Raw genomic sequence first — 22,182 nt, 5'->3', positions numbered from 1 at the left:
GCAGAGAAGAGACTAGGGGTTATTAATAGCTGGACATGTGTCACATTTTGAGAGATGAATGGGCTGGGGATGAAGAGTTCATAGGTTCATAGATTAGTACTAGGCTAACTGTCCTTGTATGCAATTTTAAGCCTAGCTAATTACCCCATGTGAGAATCAAACCTTGTACCTTGTGTCTGTAAGGTAAACACCTTAACCATTATGCCAACCTCCCAACAAAATTAATGCTCACTTTCCCCTAGATGTTGTGAAGACTGGTAGAGATGGGTGAAGGCTGCCAGCCTAGCCCGATAGAATTTTATACATAATTCTATCATTTGTAAATATGAATGTGAATCACAAGCTTGTTTTAAATGAAAAAAAAAATGCTGTTACAAAAATGTGGCAACAGTACTCTCTACTGACCCAGAAAAAACCTGTGGTGACCCTTTGAAACCTCAGCTTTGGCTGGCTAAGAACTTGCTGTATTCAACTGGACATATAAGAGAATTTAAGTACCTTTATCTGCACTTTTTTTCAAAAAATACAGTATTTAAATTGATTTTGACTGTGTTGCAGGAATATTAACTGAACTGGAAGTTAGTCAGTGTTTGCTGAATTTTGTTATTTGCTAGTAATTACAGGTGTGGGGGTAGCCATATTCTTTGATTTCCTGTCCTTGCCTATTTAAGTGGTACAGTGTGAAATATTTTCTGCTTAAAAACCTCAGCTTTGGCCGGCTAAGAACTTGCTGTATTCAACTGGACGTATAAGAGAATTTAAGTACCTTTATCTGCACTTTTTTTCAAGAAAATACAGTATTTAAATTGATTTTGACTGTGTTGCAGGAATATTAACTGAACTGGAAGTTTTGACTCTGCTCTTCAGTTAGTCCTACCCACCCTCCCTGTTTTTGTTTTGGTGTTAATCTTAGTGGCCTTGAAACTGCCCACCCCTCTTGTAAATTTGTGTTTGGATACTCCTTCTGGGCCCATCTCATTTGCTCACTCAACTGAGTGCAGTGAGATCATATTCTGTTTTCAGGCACTCCTACTGTGTACAAAGAGAGCATCTGGGAAACAGAAAAAAAAATTAAGCTTGTTTCCTGCCTTTCCTGTTTAGTGGTATAGACTATTTGTAGGCTTCTGAGCCCCCAAGCCCTTCTGTGTTGGAGGGAAGCCTTCTAGCTTAGTTTTTTTTTCTTATAACTAGCCAGTTTTCTAGTTTCAGCACTCAAATCTGTTTCTTTGATCTCAGCACTTGTTCAGAAAAAAAAAATTCATCTGCTTTTACTGTACTTGTGTTTCTACCTACTTTATTTTACTTTTGCATCATCTTAAAAGTACTCAATTGTATTTATTACTGCTTGGCGTAACTCATTCTAAGCCTTTTGGTTTAAACACTTGGGCTTCGGACCAGTTGTTTTGCACTGAGAGGGTTTTTGGTCTGCACTGTAGTGGCAGGACAGGTAGCTTACATCCTTCTAGGTTGGGAACTGCTGACTGAGGGCTCAGTGTCTGTTATTCTAAAAGTATCAATTCTGGTTTAAGCACCTGGGCTTTCAGGCCAGTTATTTTACATTAAGAGGGTTCGTGGTCTGCCCTCTTGTGGGAGGAGAGGCTGGACTCTGCCCTTCTGAGCTGGGAATTTCTGGTTAAAGGCTTATAGTGCATGCATATCTGATCTGCTTCTTACTGAAGTTGGTGCGCCTTGTTTGCTGTGGCATAGACTGGATTCGGGCCTGCTGGATCTAGCTTTGTTTGTGTAACTTGAGCACTAATCCAGGCATTCTCTAAAGTATTCAATTGTATTTATTACTGCTTGGTAGTAACTTGATTAAAGTGTAGCTATCATTCTAAGTCTTTTGGATTAAGCACTTGGGGTTCAGACCAGTTGTTTTACATTAGGAAGGTTTGTGGCATGCACTGTGGTGGCAGGACAGGTAGCTTTCATCCTTCTAAGTTGGGAACTGCTGATTGAGAGCCCAGTGTCTGTTATTCTTAAAGTGTATTAGTTCTGGTTTAAGCACTTGGGCTTCAGGCCAGTTATTTTACATTAAGAAGGTTCGTGGTCTGCACTCTTGTGGGAGAAGAGGCTGGACTCTGCCCTTCTGAGCTGGGAATTTCTGGTTAAAGGTTTATAGTGCCTGAATATTTGAACTGTATCTTACTGAAATTGGTACACCTTGTTTGCTGTAGCATAGACTAGATCCAGGCCTGCTGAATCTAGCTTTGTTTATATGCTTGTTGTTTGTTTGCTTGTTATTTCCCTGGAATGCTAATTCCACCTAATACGCAGCTTCTCAGCACTTCTGTGGATCACTAGTGATATCTGCATTGCTTACTGTACTTATTTCTTGTTTCACTTGAAAGAAAGTTACTGTTTGTCGTTTTTGCATTTAAGTTACCTGTAACACATTGCACTTAAGTTACCTGGCACTTGCTCACTAAAGCAATTATATAAGTCAGCACTAAAAATTAAAAGCACTACACCCTCACTCCCCACTGGCCCTTGTTTTCAATTATTAAGGAATTCCCAATATTATTCTAGCATGTCCAAAGGTCAGTTGTCAATCTCCTCTCCGGTCCAGCTGGTGAATCTGGGAATCTTGAGGCAATGTTACAACTGCCTCATGTACACAGACAACCCTCTCTTCCTCCCAACAAATTCCAACACATGTGAGAGATGCAACCATATAACCAAACTGGAGGCTAAGCTCTCTCAACTCAGTACTGGCATAACCAGTCAGGAGGAGAAGGAAACCACACTCACTACAATTCCAGTCTCACATAGACCTACCACGACAGCAAACCAAACACATAATCACACAAAAACATACTCGGAGGCTCTAAATAAAGATCTGCCTAAGCAGCAGAGACCTCCAAAGCAGACACCTAAGCAACTGCTACCCCAAAACAAAACACGTGCAACACATATCTCACAAAGCCAGTGTGCCGAACAGTCACAGCCCTTAAGACTAAACAACACACCTGATACACTTGTAATAGGTCACTCTATCGTCAGGCACACTGACGTCCCGCTCACCAGGCTGAACAAGGAGAGGGTCACAGTGAGCAGCCTGTCAGGCGCTAAGCTCCGCCACATAACACAATCACTCAGGTCACTCCAAGGCAAGTACAAATATGACTCAGTCATTGTCCATGCTGGTGTGAATGACCTGAGACGTACCTCCCTGGACTACATGAAAAGAGACATAAAGGAGCTCTCTGAGCATGTAGCACAGGCTGGTATGACCCTGACCTTGAGTAGCATCTTACCCTCACCAAGAATGATGCCACAATATGAAGACAAGATGATCAATTTCAACAACTGGCTTAAGTACTGGTGTCATTTAAAGGGGATCCAATGCCTGTCAGCTTGGGATGATATGCTCGGCAAGCCACGATGCTTCGCTAGGGACGGCTTGCACCTGTCACCCCTGGGCTTTCGGATATTGGCAAAGGCTCTTGCTACCCCCATAGTGCCTTTTTTAGGCAAGGCTCAAAAGACAAACCCACCTCCATAGGTATCACAAGGGATAAGAAACTAAGAGTAATGCTACTCAACGCCAGAAGTCTAAACCTCAAGATGCACGCACTCAAAACTCTCCTTAGCATGGAGAACATCGATATCTGTGCAGTAACAGAAACCTGGTTCAGGGCTCCCAAGAGCACCCCAGCACTACCAGGTTATACCTCATACCATGCTTTTCAACCCCAAAACTTGGACCGAACCACAAAAGGAGGGGGAGTATCAATATTCATCAAAGATACCCACACCTCCAGGTTGGTGGCAAAGCACGAAGCATCAGAGACTATCCATGTGCAACTAACAGTGGGTAAAACTGCCTTCCAGTTTATAGCCTGCTACAGACCACCCTCCCAAACCCAGGAACCCCACTCGGCCTTCCTGAGAACACTGAAAAATATGAAGGTCTCTCCAAACACCATTACATTGGGCGACGTCAACTACCCAAACATAGACTGGGAGCATTACTCTAGCTCCAACACCCTAGCCCAAAGGTTCCTAGAATTTATAAACTCAAATGCTATGGAACAACTTGTTACCACTCCCACAAGAGGAGAAAACATACTGGACCTGATCATCACCAACATGGGGACTCTATGCTCCAGACCAGAAGTGTATCCCTCACTGGTAAGATCAGACCATAAACTAATCTCACTGGATATTCACATCCCAGCCCCACTCCCTGCCCAGAAAACCACAGTGAAAAACTTCTCTAAAGCAAATTTCACACTCCTCAAAACCGAGGTGGAATCCTTCAAAGCCTCCGGGCCTGTGGAAAATATGGCCCAGACCACAGATTCCTTTATAAACGCATTCTATGAACACCTTCAGGAATGCATGGATCATGCGATCCCAAATAAAACCAAGACCCAATCCTCCAAAGGCAGACTTCCTGTCTGGTGGACCCCAGCCATAAACAAACTATACAATAGAAGGAGGAAGCTACTAAATGATAGAGCAAAATCCCAGAAAGGGAAGGCATCACTGATCAGTATTAGCAAAAAACTACGAGCACTCATAAAATTGTCTAGGGCCAGCTTCGAGAGAAAAATTGCACAGGACACTAAGGATAATCACAAGGCTTTCTTTAGTTATGTTAGGAACCTGGGTGGTAATTCCCAGATATGCTCAGAATTAGTCCAAAATGACAAAAAATACACTGAACCCACAGACATTGCCAACATCCTAGCTGACAGGTTCAGCAAACTTCTCCCCACCAAAAGGGCAAATATCTATCCCAGCAGAGTGCTGCCCCCCTGACATCTCAGATGCTCAGGTAAGAGTCGCCCTCTCCAAAGCAAAAAACACAGCGTCAATGGGACCAGACGGTGTCCTGGGCTGCGTCCTACATGAACTCCAAGAAGAGCTAAACCCAAACATAAAACTACTGTTCAATCTCAGCCTTACTACAGGATATGTTTTCAAAGAGTGACGTACAGCAACAGTGGTCCCTCTCCATAAAGGTGGTGCCTCAACGGATCCTGGAAACTATCACCCCATAAGCCTGACTAGCTTGGTCTGCAAAGCTATGGAAAGGATCATCATGGACCTCATACATAAAGATATTGGGGACCTACAAACACTGGATCCTACCCAGTTCGGCTTTGTTAAGGGCAGATCCTGCCTCTTAAACCTGGTTGATTTCTTTGAAACAGTCACCAAGGCCATTGATGAGGGGAAGGTGGTCCACACAGCCTACCTGGACCTCACAAAAGCCTTCGATACAATACCCCACTCTGGCATTATAGATAAGCTCACCAGCTTAAATATAAACCCCTATGTCACTAGATGGATTGCAAACTGGCTCAAGGACAGAACCCACATGGTTAGAATTGCTGGAGCCATGTCAGACTCCAAACCAGTTACAAGTGGTGTCCCACAAGGCTCAGCCCTGGGACCTCTCTTGTTCGGTATATATTTCTCGGAGGTACAGGCCAACACAGAAGGACTGTGGCTGACCAAGTTCGCAGATGACTGCAAACTGGGTGCCATAATCGACTCTCCAGCTGACACAAGCATCCTCCAAAAGGGCCTCATAGAAACAGACAACTGGTGCCAGAGCCATGGCCTCAAGCTAAATGCCAAATAGTGTATAGTCATCCCCTTTGGCAAAACAAAGTGCCCACAAATTACCACATAGGTGGTAATCCATTAAGTACAGAAGAAGTAATTAGGGACTTGGGGACCCAAGTTGATAGCAATCTCTCATTTGACAACCATGTAGCCAAAGTGGTTAGAAAAACATTTTATATAGCCCACCTAATCATGAAGGGATTCACATCTAGATCAGGGGAGGTCATCGTGCCTCTTTACTCATCTCTCATCAGGCCCATAATTGAGTACAATGCCCCTTTTGGGATGTACCTTACCAGACACCTGCAGCAACTGGAAAGACCCCAAAAGTACCTCACCAAGAGGATCAAAGGGCTCAAACAGATGCCATATGCTGCCCGGTTAAAGAAACTCCAGCTCTACTCAGTGGCATACCGCCTGTTCAGAGGCGATCTTTGCCTAACGTATAAAGCCATGTCCAACCCGGAATTAATGGACATGCTGCACCTCAGAAAATCCAAATCCCATCGAGCTACGCGCTCGAGAGACTTGAACCTCAGCACTGAAATAAATAGGACATGCTGGAGGGACAGATTCATAACCCAGAGGCTCCCTTCACTCTGGAATAAAATGCTAGTCCAGGTTAGGCAGAGTCCCTCATTGACTCTCTTCAAGAGGAATCTTGATGAGTGGATGGGAGATCGTAGGTTTACCCCGGGTATCACTTCTGTGTCACTGTTAGACAGAGGCACAGTATACTAACCTCGAAAAAGGGCATAGCAAAATAAATTTAAAATGCGTGGTGAAAGCCAAACACATTCTGGCTAGGCTTATAAATGCCCTAGGGCAGATAGCCTAGTATGAACCTATGAACCTATGAAGGGACAGTGGTGCAGAAAAGTCTAGATGAAGAAATTCTTCTATTGTTTTAACCAAGAGTTAAATTGCTAGATTTAAACATGCAAATGTATTTTTATTGCTCTGTTCCTGACCAGCTGCAAGATAACAAAAGCAAGATGTTAAGAATGTAAATGTAGTTAATGTGTAGCCTGGGAACTCCAGGAAGTAAAAAGATGGTAATGTTTATCAGGACTGAAAATAGCAATTTAAACAGAGAGAAAATCAGAGATTATTAAGCATTTTTGTCTGACTATCCAACTCATAGCACTGCCTGTTGCTGTATGTAAGTAAGTTATTTTAGAAGTGTGTTTTCTTGTAGATAGCTAGTAGCTAGAAATATTAGGCTAAGTGTTTTTCTGTGACGTCAGAACTGTACTACTGATTTATTTTAAGTATTTCTGTGTGATCTCTGAATGTTTGACTAGCACTAACTGTGTAGTAGAAAGTATTGTCTTGTGGTTTTAATTATTTATTATTAAATATTTTAAAACCTTTTAACTGTGGCTGGTTTTGTGTAGAGATAGAGTACATTGCATGTATATAAGGATACTGTACCAGGTCATTATAATAAGCCTTAAGACTGTTTAGTCACACTTACTAATTGGATAATAATATTGTACAGTAATAATTGGACACCCTTTTAAGGGCCTTTGGGTAGCTGATAATATTAGCTGGGTGGTGGCAGTAATTACTACTGTATAGTCTGGGTAAAAGGGGCACAGCTGGAGAACTTGTGCCAGCCTTCCCGAGGAGTGTCTGTGTGGTTGTTTAAACTTAAATTTGTGTGTGTCAGCTACGTGGGCAGGGACACGAAGTACTGGTTGGACAGAGAGGGTGCTGGGGGTGCTGGAAATTTTATCTTGCCCAGCTAGGCTGAGATCTGGACCCTATAGCTGTCCCAGTAGGGAGTCTTATTGGGGACCTGGGGAGCAAGGGAGTGACCAGCCCCAGACTGACTGTGATCTCTGTGTGCTCTTAAGGGAAATTGTACTTTACTGTGTGTATTTGTTATCCTTTTCTCATATATGAGACGTCCTCTCTGGTGTTAGTGGTGAGGATTGAGGCTCCTTGATTGCTGGGCCAGGACACGGGTGTCACAGATGTATTCGAACCATGGGCCTACTGCACACGAGACCATGACTCTACCCATTTAGCTACACTGCATGCAGACCTATGTGTTGGTAAGATGGAAGGAAGGCAGCAGCTGACAGGGATAGTAATGCAGTGGTATAGAATAACAGTATTTCAGATGCGGAGTAATAAGAATGAAATTGAAGGAAGCAAGAGAAGTGGAGGAGAAATGAATGTCAGTAGTAAAAAAATATATGTTAAAACTAGGGGATATTCAAATTAAAAATTTACATTGCATGCCATGGTTTACTGGTGTGTATTTCCAGTTTTAGTTATGTCCATGGTCAGCCAATGTTTATAGACTACTTCATTCGCAAAGGTAGTTTTATAAAACTATTTTCAGAGTCACTCCAGTTCTTACAAGTATTACAGACTCAGAGAAAATTTTCAATCCAAGTGAAAATGATTACGGAATCCAAGCCATACCAGAGAGAAAAGTCTAGAAAAAGCATATCAGTTTATAAGGCTTCAGCAATCTACCGAAGTTATACATTTGTGTGTGTGTGTGTGTGTGTGTGTGTGTGTGTGTGTGTGTGTGTGTGTGTGTGTGTGTGTGTGTGTGTGTGTGTGTGTGTGTGTGCAAATCAAGTCTCAAAGAATGTGTTTGTCAGGGACACAAAACCCCGGTTTCACAGAGAGAGTGTTTCTGGATAAGTGACAGAAGTTTAATTCACAGCTAAACTCTTGCATTTTTTTTCTCTTTATAAATTACTTTAACATTTAAAAAGTAAAAACAATGGGAATGGAAACATAAAACGTATAGTTATACAAGGTGTGACCTAGTTATCAAACAATAAATGAATAAAATATGACAGCAACCCTTTTTGTCTTTTGATTTAGGTACCTCAGTCTGTGTGTAATGAAAAATGTCCCCTAGGATATCGGAAGTCTATGATCCGTGGAATGCCACTTTGCTGTTACGACTGTATCCTGTGTCCACCTGGAGAAATTGCTAACCAGACAGGTGAGTCACATTTTGCTCAAATTATATTTTTTGCAAATGTTTTTGTGTTTCTTTGTTGTATTGTTACTGGGATATTTTAAAGCTCTTTTACTGATCCGTTTGAGGGATTACTAATTATCAATAACGTAACCAGTGTTAGGTATGCCATTAGGTATCTTATCTGCTTGACCACATAGTATGTACGTGGGTGCCAATGTGGATCAGTGTTCTGCCTTCTGTTGCTCACATTACTACATGCAAAGGATTTATTTATTCAAGGAACATCACAACCATTGATTGCGCTTTCTGCTGCTGGAACTTAAAATATCAGAGATAAAATCACATTCGATGTTGTCATTGTAGACATGTTAGTACCTTAGGGTTTGCTGTGACACAGGTGCTCTGCTTTGCAAGGAATCCAAGGAACTCAGAGAAGAGAAAAAGCTGTTTAATCTTCTGACATATCTGTCCTTTTCTCTAAGTTTGTGTGACTCCAAAAGGAAAATGTATTGAGATGGGAGGTGTGAGTTTTGCCCTACAATGAGGGCGCTGCTCATCTCCAAAAACAATTAATGGTTAGTATTTTATGCTGTTTTGTACAATTATTTTTATAATACTGATGAATTTAACTGTAATATGTGTAAGGTTTGATATTTCATAGTAGATTATTTGGTTTATTTGCCATTTGAGTACTTATGCATGTATTTGTTTGCTTGTTAGCTGGGCGGACGGACTCATTCACACTGAACTGTTTTCTGCCAGGACCTGAGATACTGTTAATAAGACAGAAAAGATACAGCATGTAGTACACAAGGAGATGTTGAAAGTAACATGTTACTCCGAATAACTTCTCTTCATCTTTAGCTGCTTTGAATATGCTACAACGTTACACAGGCTGCATGCACTCCATGCATCCATGTGTATCTTCTCCAAGTGTTCTGGTTTCCACCCACCTCCCAAAGACAAACAACAGCCGAACAGGAATTCTGCAAATTGGGCTGCAGGTGTGTGTCTGTGCATCCTGTCAGGGACTTGTGCCCTTTCCAGAATGGGCTCTCAGTGCCTGGCACTGACCGATTCATAGGGTCTGAGGTTCACAGGTTTTTGCTAAGTTTATGGCCAAAGGAGGCCATTAAGAAGCTCTGCAACATCACCCAGTAATATGGGAGATTATCAATGTCCCTCATTAAGTAGACTTTCTCCACATATTCCCAGTGAAAAGTTGCATTCACCCATCCAGTCATCCAGACTGGTTTTGCAGGTTACTAGGAAGGTATTCTGCTTGATAGCTAAGGGCAGCCTATTCCAGAAAAAGGGTATACACTGGATTAGGTATCTGCCATGCCATTTTGTATTATTGATGTGGGAGCACAGATTTTGGTCTTTATAATGGATGTTTGCTTTACCTCTTGTCTTTTTTAGGTGAAGGAGTTCAAAGGGTACTGAGTCATTTGTAACACGGAAGGTGAAGTAGAGACCCCCTTCAGGAATCTGATGACACTAAGAGGACTAAAGGAGCTTTTATTCTATCAGAGTAGCTCAGGGTACTGAGTCCTGAGAACTTTTTTTGGTGAGGAAACACTGAGGTCTTACCAGCTGGTTTAGGTGCTTGGTCTGGTACATACTGAAGGGTGCGTTTTATTCAGTGACGGACCTGGCAAGAGATGAATAAAGAGGGGCTATAACTTCTTAGGACCTTGATGGGATACCATGAAGGACGAGTTGTGTGAGGTAGAAGTATTTTCTAACCCCCACAGACACATGGTGATCAAGGAAGAGATTGTTAGCAACATTCCCACCCAAGACCCTGACGACTATGTCAAATTTAAGTGGAATGTTATCTATAAGGTAAGTAGTAGTGATGCTACGAAACAATGCCAATTTTTTTTTTGTGTTAAGGGAAAAACTATGATTAATACAACAAGCACTTGTTTGATCTAGCCAATCATGCAATCATTAGCAAACTTGATTAGCTATAGTCACCTTATACTGCCTTTTATGTCAGAGAAATATATATAAATATAAATAAATAAATATATATCAAAGAGAAGGGGACTCAGGAGAGAGCCCTGTGGGACATGACTGGTGACATTTTTATGTCTAGACCAAATACTCAACCCCAACACCATGAGTTTTCTCAGCCAGACAGTTACCTATCCTTTGATGTATTTACAGGTTAATGCTGAGTTGGGAGAATTCGTCAATAACCCCAGCAAGAGGGATAATGTCAAAGGCCTTTGCAAGGTTCAGATAATCAGTGGGAGCTGATGCATGACCTCAGTAACCTTTTCAAAGAGGTCATCCAGGTCAAGAAGATATTCTCTGCCTTTTACAGAGTTGAGCCTCTGTGTATCCAGGGATATAATGTCACTATATTGTTTATTAGTGCCAATGTAATGTATTCTTTGTTATCCTTGTAAATAATATTAGTGACACTATTAGGCCTGTAATTCCCAGGGTCATTAGTGGGACCAGCTTTATACAAGGACACAACAACAGCCATTCTCCACACCTTGAGGACATAACCAGTGGAGCGTCCCAGGTTGAAGAGTTCACAGAGGGGTTTTGCTGGACTGGACTTTGCACTTCTCAGCAGACATCCAGGGATAATGTCATGACACACATCGGGAATAATGTCAGCACACACATCCAAGGATAATGTCAGCACACACATCCAGGGATAATGTCAGGACACACACCCAGGGATAATGTCAGCACACACATCCAGGGATAATGTCAGGACACGCACCCAGGAATAATGTCAGGACACACATCCAAGGATAATGTCAGGACACACACATCCAGGGATAATGTCAGGACACACACCCAGGGATAATGTCAGCACACACATCCAGGGATAATGTCAGCACACACATCCAGGCATTATGTCAGGACACACATCCAGGGATAATGTCAGGACACACACCCAGGGATAATGTCAGCACACACATCCAGGCATAATGTCAGCACACACATCCAGGGATAATGTCAGGACACACATCCAGGCATAATGTCAGCACACACACCCAGGGATAATGTCAGGACACACATCCAAGGATAATGTCAGCACACACACCCAGGGATAATGTCAGGACATACACCCAGGGATAATGTCAGCACACACATCCAAGGATAATGTCAGCACACATACCCATGGATAATGTCAGGACACACATCCAAGGATAATGTCAGCACACACACCCAGGGATAATGTCAGGACACATGTCCAGGGATAATGTCAACACACACACCCAGGGATAATGTCAGGACACATGCCCAGGGATAATGTCAGCACACACAACCAGGGAGAATGTCTGGACACACATCCAGGGATAATGTCAGGACACACACCCAGGGATAATGTCAGCACACACATCCAGGGATAATGTCAGCACACACACCCAGGGATAATGTCAGGACACATGTCCAGGGATAATGCCAGCACACACACCCAGGGATAATGTCAGGACACATGTCCAGGGATAATGTCAGCACACACGCACCCAGGGAGAATGTCTGGACACACATCCAGGGATAATGTCTAGACACACATCCAGGGATAATGACAGGACACACACCCAGGGATAATGTCAGCACACACACATCCAGGGATAATGTCAGGACACACATCCAGGGATAATGTCAGTACACACAGAAGGAGTGTTTCTAATTTTGGAGAGTGCCAGAAGGACTTGGTTAAACTTAATCTTAGGAGGGAGGGTGAGGGGGAATGGGGTGGGCAAAAGAGAGTGTATGTGGAGTGGAGCTGGAGGAGAAAACTATTATCAATGTATGTTGGGTCAAAGAAGGGGGTAATGCTGGTGATAAGTTCAGTACAGAACTGTAAGTTATTTCTAAACTTCCTAATATATCTGAAGAAGGCCTTATGGTCTTCTTCTGAATTCGCTGCAACCCTAAGTTTATAGTTGGCCTTCTGTTTCCTAAAGGCTTACCAGTTTTAAATCCCTTTTATAACAATAAAGTGGACATCTTTTAATGAAGCTCAGGAGCTTTTTGTTTTTGTTACAGAGTTCGTGATAAGGTGGTTCCACCATGTGGGTCTAGTTCTAGAAATATATAATTATGCTTACTTTGGTCTGGTATGGATGCCTCAATCCATCTGCCTATGAGGGAGTAAAATTCAAAGCAGTGGGCAGCAGCTTCAGTTACAAGGTTTGATCAGGAGCCATACCATTTGTGATTATCAATACAATCAGTAAATAGTGAATAATTGCTTTAAGTAATTCCTGAATGTAGAGAATTTATTAGGAGCCACAAAGCAAATTCTTATAGAGAATATCACAGCAGATTTGACCAGAGAAAGGTTAATAAGCGAGATGGTGCTACTGGAAGAAATGTTTCTGAGGACATGATGAGGAAGATTAACACCTCTGGTGGCTAGGGGGGCAATTTGATCAAGCGTACTGACATTTGCAAAGTCCTTACCTCTCTGGGCATATTTGTTGCTGGAAGTAAATGTTTGCCAGTTTATATGTGGATAGTTTAAGTTACACATAAAAAGGTATTGTGTTCAACTGCTAATTTTTTAACTGGTTAAAGTATTCATGCTCGGAAGGGGTCACAGATAGAGCTCTATAACTGGCTATAATGCGATAGCTTATTTTATGAGAGTAACTAAGACTTTGACCATTCCCAAATTTGCATCAAGTGAAATCTGGTGACAGACAATAGGGTTATAAATAAATACTGATAGTTCCCCACAGCTGATGGCATGACAGGCGTTGCACCATGGAATGCTGGGAGTGCTATCACTGCAATGGAACCGGCTTTCTGGAATTACACAAATGCTGATGTCCTCGAGGTTAAGGAAGGTTACAAGTTCACAAAGTTTGATGTTTAGGATTCTGCCATCCGGTGGTGCTACCGTGATATTATCCAGGCAGAAGCTTATTATGTTGGGATGTCCAGCAGATGAATTCTGCATAAAAAAGGCACCATAAGGGTAACAAAAGTTTTAGCCAATATGCGAAATCCAAGGGTGAATACTCTTGGCAAAGCGGGAGGAGGGGCCTATTGACAATTTCATCCCACGCAGACACAAACTGGATCCGGTTAGAATTACATCAGTTTACTAGATAACAATCGAAGCCAATTACTTTATCCTTGAATTCGATTATCATTCCTGGTGATGGTAGAATATTGCTCAATGCCAGGACCTTGCCCTCTTTGAAAATGTAAACAGAGAGCTCGGCAGTGTCTCCTTGCATACCACCTTCCCGAGTGGAATGCTTAAAACCATTTATCCAATTATGTCCAACTACAAGGTCATAACTACATCTGGGGTGACACAGTGACCAAAAGGTCCATTTTACATCCCTAATCCTTTCACCACAGGCACAGCGGTCATGTTTTTCTTTGCTAACCTGGTAAATGCTATGTCTGTATTTCTTATAATGGAGCCATCAATGACTAAGCCATTTCTGGGACTTACTGCAGGTTTATTGGATTTTAAGGGTTCAGGCTTGCAGTACAGGTGACTCCCAGTAACAGTAAGTGTTTGTGTAAGTGTTAGTATTTGTACTATGTGACTGAAGTTAGCTAGTAGGAGGTTTAGATGGTCTGGGAGGCTTACATAAGAATTTTGTTTCTACTACTTCAGCATATGTAGGAGCAATGTTTTTGGTAATGTGGTAATACAGTATTTATCCGGCGCAGGTTAATCACAGTGGGTAGGTGGGATGGAGAGATTAGCCTCCAGCTTAGATAAGGTGCATTTCTCTAGAAGAGGTGAGCTGTCAGTAAACATGAGGCAGTTGCAACACTGACTCAGAAAACTAAAAGCTGACTCAGGCTGGGACTCCATGGTAACAGGTGCTGTTATTTTTCACTATTTTTATTTTGGCACCAGCATCTCCTCAACCCTGCAAAATATAAAACAGGTTAATTGAAACTTTATGAATGAATAAATGTTTTCCTAGGTGATTGTCTAATGCCAGGATGTAGGACAGCAGCTAAGGGGCAGCAGTATCTCCATTTGATGTGCCCTTATTTTTGGATGGGAGGTTACAGATGGCCTATACACAGACCTGTAACTGGGTCATATATAAGGTGAGCAGTAGCTTTGTGTTTGTATCAGTAATTAGTATTAAATGACTTCTTCTTACTAGCCATTAGAGATAGTTTGTAGTCTGTGGTCCATGACACTGAGAGTTTGTATCAATAATTAGTATTAAATGGCTTCTTCCTACTAGCCATTAGAGATAGTTTATAGTCTGTGGTCCATGACTCTGAGAACCAGCAGTAGGTCAGAGTAAGCCTAGGTTGGTGCAGGCAGAGAACATGGATAATCTCATAACATGTTCTCTTTAACAAGGGAGCGGGGTCCAATAAATTATTTGCATTGGCTTCTGGTTGCCTGTAAGTGGCTACATTATGAAAGGATTTCCAATCAGGTTCCCCGCCGAGTACAAATATTTTGCTTTTCTCTGTTACTTATTGCCCCTAAGAAGTTTTCTGATGACACTGAGTACAACTCTGGTTCTTTTTGTGATGACACTGAGCACAACTCTGGTCCTACACTCTGCTAAGCTGATGTTTTACTGAGGGAGGCCAAAGGGCTTGACTTGAGGGACATGACCTGTGCCATATGAATACAATGGAGTAACCTCTCCCAACAGGTTTAAGGCATGTCATCCAGTTTGGCATAGTGTGGGTAGACCAGTACTAAGAACATGATGATAGCTCTGTAGTAGGCCAGAAACAGCAAGGGAGAGGGAGTTTGGAGAGAATGAGCAAAAATAATGAAAAATAAAATGAAGCAAAGTAAACACTAGTGATAGATTAACTGGCCTATTTATAAAACAGCTCAGTACTGCAGTATTTAGTGTTGCTGTTGTCCCCTGGTTTGCTTCTTAGTGGGTTACATTTTGTCTGTGTGTGTGTGTGTGTGTGTGTGTGTGTGTGTGTGTGTGTGTGTGTGTGTGTGTGTGTGTGTGTGTGTGTGTGGTTATAAATTAAAAATAAATATAAATAAGATTAATGCATAAATCAAGTTTTCATGCTGGTGAAGTACTCATGATAATGGAGGATTCAGCTGCAGTTTCTCATCTGTTACTACTGTATGGAAGTATGGCTGACATATTGTTTTCTCTCCACAGACTCTAACAACTGCCTAAAGTGCTCAGCTGATCACTGGTCCAATGAGAGGTTTGACCGGTGCATTCCAAAGGTCGTTGAGTTCCTCTCCTTTGAAGAACCAATGGGAAGTGCTTTGACATCTATTTCCATTTTTGCTTCCTGTACCACAGCAGTTATTCTCTGTGTCTTCTTCAAACACCGGGACACCCCTGTTGTGAAAGCTAACAACCGCAGTCTGAGCTACCTTCTTCTCCTTTCCCTTACTTTCTGCTTCCTCTGCTCCCTCATCTTCATTGGTTATCCCAAGAACATCAACTGTCTTCTCCATCAAGTTACATTTGGTGTGACTTTCTCCCTTTGTGTTTCCTGTATATTGGCCAAAACCATCACAGTGGTCATAGCATTCAGTGCTACAAACCCCAACAGCAAACTAAGGAGCTGGGTCAGGCCTAAGACACCAAACATTATTTTAATTTTCTGTTTGCTTGTTCAAGTGATTATTTGTATTGCTTGGCTGGGCAGTGCCCCTCCCTACCCTGAACAGGATATGACATTTAATTCAGGAAGAATAATCCTTCGCTGTAATGAGGGTGCAATAGTGTCATTTTACTGCATGCTGGGATACATGGGCTTACTAGCCAGTGTGAGTTTCATTGTAGCCTTCTTAGCAAGGCACTTGCCAGATGCCTTTAATGAAGCCAAGTACATTACATTTAGCATGCTGGTTTTTGTATGTGTTTGGATATCTTTTATCCCTGCCTACCTTAGCACTCAGGGTAAATATATGGTTGCTGTGGAAATATTTGCTATCATATCTTCAGGCTTGGGGATACTCGGCTGCATATATTTCCCAAAATGTTATATTATTATTTTACGACCTGAAATTAATACCAAAGGGCATTTTGGAAGGAAGCAGGACCTGCATAGACATTAATGTAGAGAGCTGCCTCTTTGAAGGACATATTTCCTGAATAAAACAATTAGATTTAATAGCTCAGATGTGTGCAAGCATGAGTGTGCGCTTGTGTGCATGTGTGCGTGTGTGCGTGCGTGTGTGTGTGTGTGTGTGTGTGTGTGTGTGTGTGTGTGTGTGTGTGTGTGTGTGTGTGTGTGTGTGTGTGTGTGTGTGTGTGTGTGTGTGTGTCTGTGTGTGTGTGTCTGTGTGTGTATGGATGTGTGCCTGTGTGTAACATAAAAGGATTACATATAGAAATGTGAAAGTAGCAAACAGTGACTACTAAATGATCAAGTGCATTCATGTGGGTTTCCTCTGGGTGCTCCGGTTTCCTCCCACGTTAAGAAGATGTTTATGGAGCGTTTCTCCCAGGGACTCCACTAAAAATGTCTCTGTTCCAAGTTGGACTTTCCTGGTAAACAAATGTTAAATAAATCAATAAATAAATAAATAAGACATAAAACATGAAACCAATCAACCTGCAAAACATGAGCTAATAATTGCTACACTCAATGTAGATTCACTGACAAGATGGAGCTTGGAGGTGGATGACACGATGGTAAGGAGGAGATGGGACAGCCTATGTATGTATCCAGGAGACAAGATGGAAGAGCAGTGCAGCAACGCCACTTGGCTTTGGATCCAGAGTCCACTACTCAGGAGGGGGACAGGCTAGAAATGGTGTGGGAATTGTGGTGATTGAGAGACTTTAGAAGACATTGAGAAATGTTCTCAGAATTAGTGACAGACGCATGGCAATCAGACTCCAGCCTAATGGCAGGGAAGTACTCATAATCTCAGCCTATGCCTCACAGCAGGGTTGTGACTGCATTCAGATAGCAGTTGCAGGACCTACTAGATAAAGCAGGACAACAAGAATTGGTGTTGATAATGGGTGACTTGAATGCACATATTGGGACAGACAAAACAGGATACGAGGACTGCCTGGGTCCACATGGGTTGGGGCAACAGGAATAAAGAAGGAGAGGCCATTCTGGACTTGTGTCTGGCAAATGGCTTGATAATAGCCAACACATGGTTCAGAAAGAGAGAGAGTCACAAGATCACATACAAGGGTGGCCAACATGCAATGCAGGTAGACTACCTCTTAGTAAGGAAAGAGCAGGAGAAGAATTAGTGATTGCAAAGTCCCCCAGTGAAATAGTCGATTCATAGCATAAACAACTGGTTGCCACAATCAGCTGCAAGCAGTGATCAGAGAAGGCTCTTATGTCAACAGATACCAGGCTGAAGACCTAGAAGTTGATGGGAGAGAACGGACAACAGTTCAAGGAATTACTCAGGGCTCTAGCACCTCAGGAAGAAGAGGAAATAAGGGGAGTTGAAGAAGAATGGCAGCACCTCAACGCAAGATATGTGAGAACTACAGAACAGATATCCATCTGTGTAAGGTACGGAAATAGGGTACATAAGGAAAGCTAGTGGTGGAATTCAGAAGTCCAAGAAGTCATTAAAAGAAAAAAGGTGCTGAAAAAAATGGGAGACAGAAAAGACAGAACAAACTAGGAAGGAGTACTGGTTGGCTAACAAACAGGCTAAGAAAGGCATTGCTATAACAAAGAAGAAGGCATCAGAAGCACTTTACTGACTTCTAGAAAGTGACTTGTTAGATGCCACAAATTAACTATATTAGGTTGCAAGGCCAAGACAGAAAGATAAAGGAGATGGTCAAAAACTCTTCATAAGGGGTGCCAGCAACAACCTGCTCATGAGTCCACAGGACATCAAAAGCAGATGGAAGGATTACTTCCGGCAGCTTCTGAATGAAGAAATCCCCACAGAAGCTGTACTATGAAACAGCCCATGATGAAAGAGGAGGAAGTGCCCTCCATAGAAGAAGTAAGAAGAGCACTAAGGAAAATGAAGTCAGGGAAAGCAGCGGGGTCAGATGAGGACACAGCAGATACGATAAAGATGCTGGGTGAGATAGGGGAGAAATGGCTCCTGAGCGTACTCATAGCAGTGTGGAGAGAAAGGTGTATCCCAGATGACTGGAGAATAAACATACAGTGCCAATGCTCAAGAACAAAGGGGACATTCAGAACTGTGAGCAGTACAGAGGTATCAAACTCCTGTCACATTGCATGAAAGTTCTGGAGAGGGTGACTGATAAATGAATACACAGTAGAAAGTAAGATGGGAGATAAGTAGTTCAGATTTAGATCAGGATGCAGCACAACTGACCCGATATTTGCAGTGAGCCAGATAGTTGAGAAGAAGCTAGAGATGAAGAAAGAGTCCAAATGGACATTCTTAGACTTGGAGAAGGCATATGACAAGGTCCCAAGAAAGCTGATTTCAAAATCCCAGCAACATTGATAGAATTAGCGCACGCTATGTACAAGGACCCAATGACTTAAGAACAAATAGTGTTCGGTCTCATAATGGGATTGTCAGTGGGAGCTGGTGTGCATGAGGGTTCAACTCTGAGGCCATTGCTGTTCATGCTGGTGATGGACTACATTAGCAAACAGGTTAGGGGGGTAGATCAACAAATTTACTGTATACAGATGATGTGGCATTATAGGCAGACTCTGAGCAAGAACTTCAGCAGCGGATAGGGGATGCGGGAATGGAATGCAAAACTGAAGGCACATGGGATGAAATTGAGTTCAGACAAGACAGTTGTAACTGGAAGCAAATGGGGGAAATCTAAAGAAGCTAAGAATTGAGATATAAGGGAAAACAGTGGAAGAGGTTAACAGCTTCAAGTATCTGGGGGGTGGCTGAGGAGAAGTGAATCCTAAATGAGGAGGTCAAAGCCAGAATCAGAGGGGCTGAATCCAACTGGCACAGAGTATTAGATATAGTATAATACAGAAGAATGACAAAGAAGTTAAAAAGTAAGATGTACAAAACAGTGGTGCGACCAGTACTACTGTATGGTACAGAAACCTGGACAGTAAAGGCAGAGCAGATGAAGCTAGAGGTGATGGAAATGAAGTGCTTGAGAAAGGTGGTAGAATGCACACTGTGTGAGAGACAAAGAAATGAGGACATAAGAGCAGAAGGCAAAGTAGCTCCAATTGTAGAAAAGGTCAAAGAGGACAGATTACAGTGGTTTGGACACGTGCAGAAAAGCAGAAAATAATCTGGTGAGGAAGATTTGAGACAGACAGGAAGAATGTAAGAGGAAGTGAGGACATACAGCAAAGAGGTGGATGGATTGTGTAAAGATCTGCGACAGTCAGGCATGAGTGTTGAAGAAGACAGGAGTGTGGCATTGAATAGATGGTGACAGGTGACACAACACCCCTACCCCATGTAGAAAATGGGAAAAAATGGGGCTGATGATGATGATGATGTCTGTACCTTATGGGATGTACAAACAGTCCTTGGTGAAATTGCACACACCACATTTCTGAAGAATTTGTTCTATTTGTTTTGACATACCAGACCAATATGAAATACCATGAGTTCTCTCTTTGCATTTCCTAATGCTCAGCTGTAATTTATGAATTCTACTAATTATATTTCTGTATAACTCTATAAGAAGTAACACTCTGTCTCCTTAAACAATAAACCATATATCACTGACAGTTCATCTGTATGTGGAAAATGAGCTCTTATTAAAGGATGAAGTGGTCCGACATTATGCAACCACCCTGAAATAATGACTTCATGCAAGAACTGCAACTTGAACTCATGTTCTGCAAAAGGTTTGAGTTCCTGCAGCTTTTCTGTAGATACTAGATCTCTCTCACACAAATCTTCCCTGCACACCTGTAGATGTGCCTGTGTTATATGGATAAGCTTATTAGGTTTGAACTTGAGATTATATTTCTCGTATATCTGTAATGACAGTAACATCCACTGGACTACTGCAGGTGTTTTAAGTAACATTTTCTAAATGCTGTCTAGTGGTTTATGAATTGATTCTACTGCACTTCTTTTTACCAATACAATTAGTTGCGAAATTTCTAACCACCAAAATCTATTGCTGTCATCCTCTTTTTGATTTGGACATTGTGATGTTTAGTATCTATCAAAGAACTTGTCTCATGTATAACTGGTCTACTTTCTTGCAACAAAACTCTTTGGCTTACATGTAACTGTACATAGTAGCTTAGGACATATCATAACATTTGAGTGTAGGTACTGCAATATGGCAAAACATTTCAACATGTCAACGCCATTTTCTTGTTATGTTGACCAAAAGAATTCTATATCACTCTGTAGAAGCTTCATGAATGACACTGTTATATTTGATAAGTTTGGAATAAACTTTGACAGAAACTGAACTGTGCCTGGAAATATATTAGAAATGATTTATCATAAGACATTTGTATGCTGCCAGTCTGGTTTAAGTCCTTTTGGAGACAAAATATTTTTCTTGCACTTGAGTGAAGTTACAAAGTTTTTCCATTTGTTTCAGTTTATCATCAACTCTTCCTGCCTTACCCAGTTCGGTGGGTAACTAGCACATGATCACATTGCAGTTTTGGGGTATCCAGGAGTAAGATGTCCTGAATGAGATTTATTCTGCAATCTAGTCCTTCTCCTGTATTACTAGCAGCTCTCTGGAAGACTCTTGAAGATGATACAATTCAAAATGGCAGCTTTAGAAATCTCTACCTAAAGATCTATTAAATATGTACATCTTGGCTGAAAATTAATGTAGCTTAAAGTGTACTGGTCATGTTCCTAACCAAAGAACCACCAGTAAAGCTCTCGCCAAAACTTACTTACTCCCCTCCCTGTTATACAGTGCCCCCATTTTTACTAACCTGTACTCATCTCTACAAAATAATCTCCAGTCCTGCTATCATAAAATCACCAAATTTGCCACATGCAGCTCATACCGGTCTCATCAATGCCAAGCCTTACATGAAATAAACTGGCTACAGTTTCCACATCACCTTATCTTCATTCAACTGTCCATAAAACATAAAATTGTCTACAATCCAAACAACTGCCCTGCCTTTCAGAACATTGTAATACCCTATAGCCCCACCAGAACCCTTCGCTCTGAAAATAAACAGCTCATATTTGTTCATGTACCAAACAAAAGAGGCGGACACTGCCTTTACTCATGTACTGTCCCTAAACTATGGAACTCACTTCCAACCAGCATAAACACCATTAGCTGCTTCAACAAATTTAAACTCACCCTAAAGAACTACCTACTAAACACTAAAATCTGCCCCTGCATCTATCCAAATAAAGAGACATCCTACTCTCATTGAGCCTTCCTCTAGCGTATCCCAATCCTTACCCATCAAAACCAGCAGGAAACTCTTTTTGATCTGTAAGTTATTTTAAACAACTCTGTTCTTACTATACAGCTCACTAACCCTAACTCGCACTCCAATCCCTCATCCCTTTAAAACTACCCCAGCAGTGATTTTTCTTTGTCTTTATTATTTCAACATAACACTACCCCATCTAGTGATCTTTTCCCTTCTTAACTTTAAACCTATTTCATTATTTACAAAAAAAGTATGTGTGTGTACGGTTCCCCTTCATATGATCGAATTTCTCTAAACTCGAAAGTCATAAACTCGAAACCAGAATCTCAAATTTAGAGAAACTCGAATATATGAAAGGGACAAAAAAAAATTAACACCTTTCAAAT

The 22,182-nt window shown here is 41.7% G+C and overlaps 1 protein-coding gene across 1 annotated transcript in view; it reads left to right on the top strand.

Moving 5' to 3' along the window:
- The window catches only part of LOC122814501 (extracellular calcium-sensing receptor-like), a 58,544-nt gene extending 41,979 nt beyond the window's left edge, over nucleotides 1-16,565 (top strand). The window contains exons 4-5 of the mRNA XM_044087076.1: nucleotides 8,431-8,554; nucleotides 15,652-16,565. Of these exons, the coding sequence (XP_043943011.1) occupies nucleotides 8,431-8,554; nucleotides 15,652-16,565 (1,038 nt within the window). The remainder of the gene's footprint in view (nucleotides 1-8,430; nucleotides 8,555-15,651) is intronic.
- Nucleotides 16,566-22,182: the final 5,617 nt, after the last annotated feature.

This window comes from Protopterus annectens, chromosome 10.part0 (assembly GCF_019279795.1).
Source record: "Protopterus annectens isolate FY-2018-M chromosome 10.part0, PAN1.0, whole genome shotgun sequence".
In the NCBI taxonomy this organism is placed as follows: Eukaryota; Metazoa; Chordata; order Ceratodontiformes; family Protopteridae; genus Protopterus; species Protopterus annectens.
The sequence above is the reverse complement of the archived record's forward strand: the minus strand, read 5'-3'. Positions and strand labels throughout refer to the sequence as shown.